At 35.1% G+C, this 10,425-nt stretch overlaps 1 protein-coding gene across 1 annotated transcript; it reads right to left on the bottom strand.

Moving 5' to 3' along the window:
- Positions 1-1,636: 1,636 nt before the first annotated feature.
- On the bottom strand, positions 1,637-9,869 carry LOC111368598 (probable protein phosphatase 2C 52). The gene is made up of 6 exons (XM_022989939.1): positions 9,614-9,869; positions 7,800-8,312; positions 7,384-7,728; positions 7,178-7,295; positions 6,872-7,095; positions 1,637-2,251 (listed from the first exon to the last, which is right to left on the bottom strand). The coding sequence occupies exons 2-6, from the start codon at positions 8,058-8,060 to the stop codon at positions 1,784-1,786; spliced, it is 1,416 nt and encodes a 471-aa protein (XP_022845707.1). The 5' UTR covers positions 8,061-8,312; positions 9,614-9,869; the 3' UTR covers positions 1,637-1,783.
- Between the last annotated feature and the right edge of the window lie 556 nt (positions 9,870-10,425).

The following is a 10,425-nucleotide window of genomic DNA, read 5'->3' as shown; positions in this document are numbered from 1 at the left end:
TTATTTTTTTTATAAAAAAAAAAAAATCCGTTGAAGAGTATATTTTATGATTAGGGTTCTATGATTTTAGATAAAGGTTGTATTTTATTATTTTTAGAATTTTAGTTAAGACAAACTCTAAAAGAATATAAAAAGGTTTAAAAGAATTTATAAAAATAAATATTAATGGATGAAGTTAGAACGATATATTTTTATTTAATTTTATATGTCTATATAGTTAAATTTGTATAAGATAAAAAAATATAATAAATTGTATTTTTAAAAATGAATGTATATGTAAAAACTGTGGATGCAATTAGCGATAGCCTTTAAATTTTTACTATTAAAATTTGCAGTAGAGGTTTCAATCATTTTAAAAATGTGTAATGAAGTCCCAAACCTTCTAATGTTAGCATCTATTTCCTAAATCTTTTAATAAATATAGGTCTGAATGATCTCTGGACGATTTCCGTCCAAATGACCTTTAATTGATCAAAAGTCAAGCATTTTTCCATTTTTGAATTGGCAAAATGATAGCGCTACATTTTTCACTTAAAATAATTATATAAAAAGAAATAAAAAGGAAGAGGTGGAAAATTTATTGTTAATATTTTATCCTTTTAAAAATAGTCAAATACTTGACATTCGGTCAACTAATGGTAATTTAGACCGAAACCCTCCATGGGTCATTTTGGTACACAATTTATTAGAAGGTTTGAAATGTATGTTCTAAGATTAAAAGACTTGGAACCTAATGACACATTTTAAAAAGATTTAGAGACTCTAATGCAAATTTCCCTGATAAATAAAGTCTATCGAACTCTTAAAATGAGGAATCAACTCTCTAAAATAAGGAGAACGGAGATATTAAAGAGCATGATGGAGATGCTCTACTATCCAAACTCTCCAATCAAGCACCCTATAAGTATTCTTAAAATCTCAAACTAAATAGAGAAAACTGCCCTCTGCTCTAGACGAGGCAATATGTAATGAATTTTGCTACACAACCTGGGATTAAATTCAAGGTTTGGCTTTGCCACCTTGACCCTCGATCTTGCATAACATGGGGCCCGCCACCATCAAATCAGGGGCCAAGGTCCCTAGATTCAATCATGGGATTTAATCTCGAGATGAGCAGCTTTATTCATACGTAATTTTAGGATTTGTGGATCAAACTAACTGCACTTCGAGCGTGTTTTGAGGAGAAAGTCCTGTTGGATGCCCCAGGAGACTGTTATGAACCTGATCCTTTGCATGAAAAAGCATTGAATTTTTGTCCTTTTTTTCCGGAAAGTTGTCTTTTAATTTGGTGATCAATAATGGTAATTTGAATCCAAGCCACTGGAAATACATTCATTCATCCCAACTTAAATTTCAAGGGACCATATAGAAAGGAACTTAGTTGTTGGAAGAACATTACATTTCAAACCCAACTTTTCATTTTGAAGAATTCAGTTATGGATAAATTAGTGCATATTTGGTAGACTGAACTTGACACGATTTAAAATGAAAATTCCTCCAATTCTGTGAATCAAACATGGCCATGAAGTTTTTAACAGGGTTCTATCTTTATCTAACAAATTTTCCCATAATATGTTTTCTCTGTTTTCCTGCAAAATTACCATGCCTTTAATTTGTGAGAAATACAGTCCTTGAGTTCATGCAATGCATTATGCAAATTGAACAACCAGGAACAAATATTGCCAAAAGCGTTACAAGAAGATGAAATCAAACCCAGAAATGTTTCCTATTTTCTTGGGTTTAAAATACAGAAAATATATGATAGTACAAATGAATCATAAAACTATGGCCTTGGCCTTTCTTCAGAAAATCTTGGAAGTTGAACTAAGGAATTGACTCTTGTAACACCTTCCAATCCAGACCAGTTCTGATCTTCATTTGTAATATTTTCGTCATTTGCGTCTACATCAGTTGGTATTCTACTGTTGGGATCATTCTCTTCAGATGATCGGACAGTAATATTTCTCTGAAGACAGGGCTCGTGGTTTTGCCCATCATCTGATTCCACAGCATTACCAGAATGGTTGCTCTGGAGGGTAGCAGATGAGAAAGGTTCATCGTAGTCAGACTCAGAGTCCATCTTCCCGTCTAAAAATAAGCAAACAACAGCACAATCATCCATCTTCGATGTTGGATATTTGGTTTTCCATTCACGAGCAGCAGACTCGACCAGTATCCTTGCAGCTGATGACCTCGTCGAAGCTGATGATACTATCTCGACCACTTCTTCATTGCTCAAGACGTCCCAAACCTGCAATGATAGCACACAAATAGCTCAGAAACTACGAGTTTATAATGTTCACGTATCTGATAGCGTCAGAAAGGTTTTTATAGAATTAAAAGATTTACACTAAGTATGCTATCAAAACCGTTGGCAAAATAATCGAACCAACTTTGGACGGAGATCCTCTTTAAAAGAATCATGTTTCCACGAAAGTTGAACAACTAATAATTTAAGCTTCCACAAGGTTGTCCAACGTACAGGAGCAATCACACAAAGAAGGCAACATCTAAAAGAAACTTAACTACTACTCTCAAGATTCTGACAATAACTAACAGCGTCATTTTCCATTCCACCACTTTACACTCTCAAGCTGAAAATAACATTCATAAAAGAATGGAACAAAAGTTTATATATCAGGAAGTACAAATTACAAGAATGGTTTTAGACAAATATTCCTTGAAACCTTCTAACAGAAACAATAATTTTCAGAAATGAAGACAGATGATAGGGTGTGAATTGAGTCATTATTTATATGTGCACCTCTTACTTTTTGACTTTTTGTATGTGGGAGTTGTTAATCTTGCTCCAGAGAAAATCAGAGATGAATTTAAGTTTAGTCCTCAGGGAAGTATTAGTTGTTTAATCTTGACAGCTAGATGCATTTACTGAAAACATATTTGTGGTAGGTTAGAACTTCAAATTGAAACCTTTCATCTTTGCCCATGTTTGATTTTGACGCTTAAAAAATCACTTTTTTCAAACTTGTTTCCAATTACACATTCTCCCAATAAAATAATGTTACACATGGACACATAACTTTTCTCTACATTTTAAGAACACATTCTCCCACCACCAAAAAAAAAAAAAAAAAGGAGGAAATCACTTCTCACAAAATCACTTATCAAAAAATCAAAATCAAACGAGGATTTGCTTTCAAATGACCATGCTCTGCTTTTACATCAAGTACTAATTCATGCGCAAGGGCATTGTCCAAATTCAAATAAGTAGCTTAAGAAGCACAGAACAAAAAACGAGCAACTAATATAGCAGAGAACCCTGAAGAAATCAAGAGGCAGGTTGAAATTCCAAACCAGTACCAGCAAAGCACAGCATCAAAATGAAGGAACCCAATGCTTGGTCCTCAGAGACTTTTTGTAATCAATATGTAGAAGAAAGATGATGACATTTAAACAAGGAATTTAAAAAGACGAAAAGTGAATCGAAACAAGCATTGCACTGCACTATATATATGACTAAGAATGTCTTAAGTACAAATGTACAGGACAATGGATATTCAAAGAAAAATGTCCAAGGCATCAAAATTTTAGATAAACATCCAAAGATTTTTGAAGAAAACAGCAGAGAAGTATCAGGTATTATTATTAGCAATCTCTAATCCCCAGCCTTTACCAGGTGACGTTACATACACTCGGACATGAATTTGTGTAGTACGTGAAAAATGTCAGGTGCTTCGATCCTCATAATCCGAGGATTTGGATATAGTAATATGTCTGTGCGCAGAAGAGATAGAAAGACAACGCGCATATACTATTTTTTAAGTATCATATGGCAAAAGAATGATCAAGCTTAATACCTCTGAATAAAATAAATCATAAATGACAGTATAAAAAATGTTGAGATGTGCTTCCTAGTAAATTATTCCATGTAAAATGTTGGACATTTATACCATGTCCCAAATCGGGGTGTCAAATGCATTGGAAGAGTTCACTATGTGATTAGATCTATTGGTGCATTACAATTAATTGTTTACTTGACCTAGTATGTGCAGTCTCTGAATCATTTTGGATTTAAATTGCTATAGATTTCATACCCTGTTGTCTATGGAGCATGGATGTAGATAGGGGACAAACTTTCTGACACTTATTTCTTCTCTTTTTTTCTTCTTCCATCTCTCTCTATGTCTACATCAGTAGTCTCACTGCTTATCAATTTGTCATTTTAATCCAACTTTCCCCGTTTCTGCACCTACCCTTTTCTGCCAATGCTCCATTATCATTTTCTATAGAAATCAGCATTCAAAGTTTTAAGCATCAAGGAAAAAGTGAATTTGGATTAGAACATTCTTTTCTTCTCCATCTTCTTTTCCCATTTTACATACGTAGTGCTTATTTTCCAGGGTTTTATTACAGTTGAATTTTTTGACATGTTTGGTAGAGGGACCACAGAGAGTACTGGACAGCATAAAGAAGAAACTGCATAAAATCTTGATTGTTATATTGCCATTCCTACTCAAAAATATGCACCAAACATACATTTACTGTTTGCGGGGCTTGAAAAATCAGAAAATGTGTTATTTGTTGAATGTCCATGTAGTTTAGCTTTGGATTGGATAGATAATGCATAAGATTTTTATTTTATGCAGCAGCAATAAAAGAGCTATTGCGCACATTGCATCTGCTCCTATTAATAAGCATTTTCACGTCTACGTCCACAGAAAAGCATAAAAGTCTTGCAGAAGAAGTTATACCAGAGCCATGATTCATGAACCTCTTGTGAGCGGTCATTCCCGCATCAAGATATTTCCCACAACCTCAATTCAACTTTCTCTTGGAGCATCTCTTAAAAGATTAGGGACTATTCTCTTCGCATTTGAGTTTTGTAATTTTGAGTTTCGAATTCATTTTGGGTTTTGTGTTTTGAGTGTTCATTTTGAGATTGTTGAAAACACGTTCTTTTTGTCATTTTAGAAAACCGTTATTCAAAACACGAAATTGAAAAATGCATTTACTTGTAAATTTTGAGAATAATTTTTTATAACATTTTCTTCAAAAAACCACCACAACTCCACCACAAAGTCGTCACCACTAGAATCGCCATCGCCATCGCAACCACCACAACCGGTCACCACCATAACCAAACCCGCCACAACCAATCACCACCATAACCAGTCACCAAGACAGCCAATCACCTCCACAAAATCGACCGCCGGTACCACCACCATCAACACCACTGCCAAAATCATCATCTCAACCGCCGGTACAACCATCAACGAAAACCAAAATTGCCACCACCATTAACCGAACCCGAAATCGCCACCACCATCAACCAAAACCCCAAAACCCCCAACAGTATTAGAGAGAAGAGAGAGAAGAAACCAAATCGCCACCACCTTCAACACCCATCGCCGTGCTACGAACGTCGGGCCCAACCACAGCAGCGTCGCGAGCGACGAATAGGTCATGACAATGCTGTGGTTTGGAGCAGAGGTCGCGACGCTACTGTGGTTTGGAGCAGCGTCACCTCCCCATACCGGCACGAGCACCGGCGCCACCACCATCAACCACTGCTTCGTCGTCGGCGTCAAGAAGGGGAAGAAGGAGACGGCCCAATGGAGAGAATGAAGATAGAAGTTTCACGGCCCTCCAATTTTTTTCTGGCATGTTTTGAGTTTTGGGTATGTTTTTAATATTTTCAACAGAAAACACTCAAAACGACCTTTTGGTCATTTTGTATTTTCTCCACAATTTTTATTTATTCTTTTATTTTTATTTTTTTTTGTCTTTAAAAAGGCATTTTCGAAAACGAGAAAGAGAACATGTTTTCACCGTTTTGGAAAATCGAAAACAGAAAATGGCCAGAAAACGCCAAAAAGAACAGCCCCTTAGCTTTCCTTAAAATGGTTTACTCGAATGCTCAACTTAAGTGCACCCCTCCAAGCCTTTGTAAACCAAGTCAATGAACCTAGAATAGATTACCTAACTTTGCAACTAACACAAAAGATGCATTCTGTACTGCACAAGTTAGGCAACTACAAATTTTGTAATTAGTTGTTAAGTAAAATATGTCATTTTGCATGGTGATAAATTATTGCTGCTTCATTATACAGCAGAATACCCTATAAATAAAAGCAAAGTTCTTGGCATAAGCAGTTACATCATAAAAATTAGGGAGCAATTTGAATTTTTTAAATGCATTTCCAATTAATAGTTACCATTCAAAAAGCCCATTCCTTATCCCAAACAATGACTAAACACTTATAAAAATTACCGTCAGAGTTGTCTCTCTCACCACTTTAAACTCTGTTACAACTTCAAACATGGAAGCCTTTGGGTTTTGTGAAGACTTCCCCAATGAATACTCACCGTCTTAAAACCCACACAATGTCCCAAAGCAATATGAGACTCATCCAAAGTCCATAAAAATTAGAAGAAATGCATGAAGCCAGCGCTCTATAGCAATATATTTATTCACTATATTTTTTAAGGAATCAAGAACGCAAGGATTCATTATTTCTGTCTCTATTTGCACTTGCTTCTAGAAAAGAGATGTGGAAAGATGACTTTGAACCTACATTGTCTACTTTTATTGAACAGTATGTGATATTTTCCCCTAGAAAAAGGATTAGTATTTTTGATGGAATTTAGTGAAGACGTTTAAAAGGGAAAAAAATTATTGGGTCGCAGTTTCCTAAATTCCTGAACACACTGTTTGTCATTACTTCAAGTCGTGTTAACCATATGTATTCATTTGTCTTGCGCTTCTATATTTATGCATTTATTCATACAACTTGTGCATCCATGGATCCCTGTGTCTTGTAACTGATAACTAATAATTGTGTGAATTCTGTAGCAACTGAAAAAGAAATAGACAAGTTGAAGATTCAGAGGTAAATACTCGGATACGTACCCCATCTGAAGCAAGAACAATGAATTTATCCCTATCACTAAGAATCCGATGAGAAAATTCAGGAATGGAGATTACTCCATACTCCTTCAGACAAAAATCCCCAAATGCTCGAGCCATTGCTAATCCAGGGGCATCGTCAAAAGGCAGCCAAACTCTTTGCACTTCAGGCTCATCTTGCAAAGCAAAAACTCGACCTCTACACCGTTTAATCCTTTCTGACTCCCCTGATTTGAAAATAAAAGGACGAATGTGATTACTTCATGCAACAGGCACACTAAAAAAGAATCACTCTATGTAAGAAAATACTTGGTAAATCAGGCTTTAGATCAACAGTCAGCTGGATAGCCACCAAAGAATCATTACTGTCTTTAGATCCCAAAATTGCTCGAGAATCACCAATGTTGCCCATGAAAAGATTTGAACCCTTGATCATGAGATCATAAGAAACAGATTTAGTAGATAAATAATACATAACAAAGTATCACAATTATCATGGAAATGCTTCTCTGTACCTGTTTTATTATAGTGACCGCAGTGCTACCACTACAGAAGCAATCTAAATTAGGATGGGACCTTAACTCTTTGTCCATGGCCTTGTATGATTTAAGAAAAGCTTCTCTCCACAACAAATCCATTTTATCGTCTGCCGGCAAATCCTTTACAGGATCTATTACATCTGATTTTGCATTCTTAGTGCAGCAACTAGCACTGAGCCCATTCCTCTTTGATTCGAAAGAACGCAAAAATGTCATCACCTTTACTGGCAACGCATCCCGCACTTTGCGAGCCACCAGATGTCCATGCGGACCATGACCATCAAATACACCACAGAAGATTACATCCTCAGACATAAAATCCTACATAAACACTAAATTACAAAGTTGTCCTCGAAATGATGAAAGAAATAGCAACAGAAAATTGGACTTACTTCCCACACAATCATGGCATCCTGGTTTATGCCTTTACGGCCCTGCTGAGTGAATATGCAGGAAGAACGGCTCCTCCCATTGGTGTATATCCGACTAGGTATCGAAGACAAATGTTGCAAAGTAGTGATGTGGTCAAAAAATGTTTTTCTACTTCTCTTTCGCCCAAACATATCTATCCCAATACATGAGGGAAACACCATATCTTCGTTGCTCCTACTACTACAAGTACTTCGACTGCTAATTGAGACACAACCTCCCATTTGTTCAAACCGAGAAAAAGATCATCAGATTAAAAAACAAAACAAGGCTCTTCTTCTTGATAGGAACAGATCTCACAGGATATCACAGATCAGATTGTGTGATCGACCAAGCAAAAGCCCACTGGAAGTCACAAGATTCTTATGCAGCAAATCATGGGACCTTAGAGCTAAAAATTGGAAAACTGTGTTCTTTATTCTTAGTCAAAGGTCAATTCTGCCTATGAAGAAGACGTGACCTGATAATGAATCCAGCTAAACAAAAGTTGAAGACATTTATCAATTCAATATGTTTAATCACCATTTCAATATACAAATAAAAATTACTGCATGAAAGTACACTCAAAAATCAACAAGAGTTAGTATTAATGAATTTTCGTGTGATCAAAGAGTATAATACAACACAAGTCTGTCTTAACCATTTGTCTTGTAATGGGAATCTCAATTATTTTAACCACGTTGAGAGTTTTAATGCTAATATATCCACAATGTCCAATATAAAATTGGAGATAAACAAGACAGAGAAAAGGAGAAATCTTGGAATATGTTTAAAGAGAACTCCAAAAACACAAGCATAAAACAATATAATCTTTTTAAGTTAACCAAATTATATGCTAACACATTTTTTTTAATGTAATCTACTCTTGATAAACTTTTATCTTTTATCTACAAATCAGCAGAAGTTTCAAATCCACCAAGTAAAGATATCATTTTTAAAGACTAATCCTTCTCTCAAATAATGTAATATAACAAATTGGTAAAAGGCTCCTCTAGCAAAAATAAAACTCTGAAAGAGAAAATGAAAGAACAAGAACATACAATGACTAAGAAAACCCAGGCCTTTCCTAATTCCCAATAAAAATGGAGTCGGCTATATAAATCCTCCTTTCCCATTCCGTTCTACTTATGAATCTGTTTCCCATTCTTAGTATATCGAATCTAACTGCTATTCTTAAAAATCTTAGGAAACAAGTGATTTAAGGGGGGAAAAAAAGTTAAAAGAAAGACTATAAGTAATTAAGAAATAAGGTTTTGTTCAAAGGTAGACTTAATTTCCCTTCGATGCACCAAAATGGGGGAAGCAGTAAAGCTAAAGAAATTGTACGAAGCAGAAAAGGACGAAACAAAGCAAAAGATTCGTCAAAACTTAATCATATTCGAATCCCAAAAAGTAAATGGGTAGCAGATCAAGCAGTAAAATTTCAAATGAAAGAGAAAAAGTCAAGTATGAAACAGAGAAATACGATGCATTTATACCCCCTTTTTAGTACCAATCTTAAAGTAAGAAAACACCCAGGAAAAAAGAAAGCAAAAGTTACGGAAATTTCAACAGCTGATCTAAACTAAAATTGCAAAAGAAATAAAATAAAATAAATAAGAACCCAATTTAGAAGTTGGGATTTGGTAAACAGCAAAATTATGCAAAAAGAACACCAGTAAATTAAAGGGAGAACAAATCGAAAGTAGTGAAATTAAGGTCTCGAGAATTCCAGAAAAAAAAAAATCTGTGAAGAGTTTTATACACATTTCAGTCACAGAGGGTTAGGAGTTCATACGGGGTGCCTTGAACTTGATAGTGGTTCCAAAGTAGAAAATTTTCATTTCTACTTTCGAAGATCACAAAGAGAGAACACTGTACAGAAAGAAATATCATAGTTGGGGCTGAAGATGATGCATTGATTGCCACTGCATGAAAAGGGTGTGAGATCGTGGGTGAGGGGTTGTGAAGGAGGTGGAGGGCAACGAGTATTAAGGATAGGGTGGTTCGAAATGATGATGGATATATACGTCTTTCTTCTTATTTTGCTTTTGCACGTTGTAAAGTTATGTCCATGCTCTTGGAGAGGTCGGGTGGATCATGGCTGGGGCTGGGGAAAACGGGAATTAAATCGATGGAAAGACGAAAATACCCTTCCTTTAGAATAAGGGTAGTGTTTGGTATCCATAGCTTTTGGATGAAAATGAACGAAAATAAAATTTTACGCAATAGAAGGTGGAATTAAGGATGAGAATGTGAAAAAGTAGAAGTTGATGACATTTTGCATATGAGAAGTTATATAATCACTACGGGTGTGTTTGATTACATTTATTTTTCATGAAAAATATCAGTTTTTCATCCAAATTTTCACCAGGAGTGTTTAATTGCTATTTTTTTCCATGGAAAACATTTTCCAACTTTTGAAAATATGCCTAATTTTCCTTGTTTTTAAGAAAAATATTTTCCTTGGGTAGAGGTGGTTTTTATTTTCCACAAAAGATAGAAAATATTTTCTTTTCTAGGTAATATTTTTCATGTCAATCAAACGCACTCTACAATTTATTTTTGTTCCATAACATTTTAAGTCCACCCAAACTAAAATATATTTTT

This window comes from Olea europaea, chromosome 19 (genome assembly GCF_002742605.1).
Source record: "Olea europaea var. sylvestris chromosome 19, O_europaea_v1, whole genome shotgun sequence".
NCBI lineage: Eukaryota > Viridiplantae > Streptophyta > Magnoliopsida > Lamiales > Oleaceae > Olea > Olea europaea.
The sequence above is the reverse complement of the archived record's forward strand: the minus strand, read 5'-3'. Positions and strand labels throughout refer to the sequence as shown.

Excerpts from the sequence above, each read along its gene's own strand:
- LOC111368598 (XM_022989939.1), bottom strand. The coding sequence starts at position 8,060 with ATGGGAGGTTGTGTCTCAATTAGCAGTCGAAGTACTTGTAGTAGTAGG. Across the intron at positions 7,296-7,383 it reads CGGTCACTATAATAAAACAG|GGTTCAAATCTTTTCATGGG; the intron begins GTACAGAGAAGC and ends CTCATGATCAAG. Across the intron at positions 7,096-7,177 it reads TCTAAAGCCTGATTTACCAA|GGGAGTCAGAAAGGATTAAA; the intron begins GTATTTTCTTAC and ends TTTTCAAATCAG.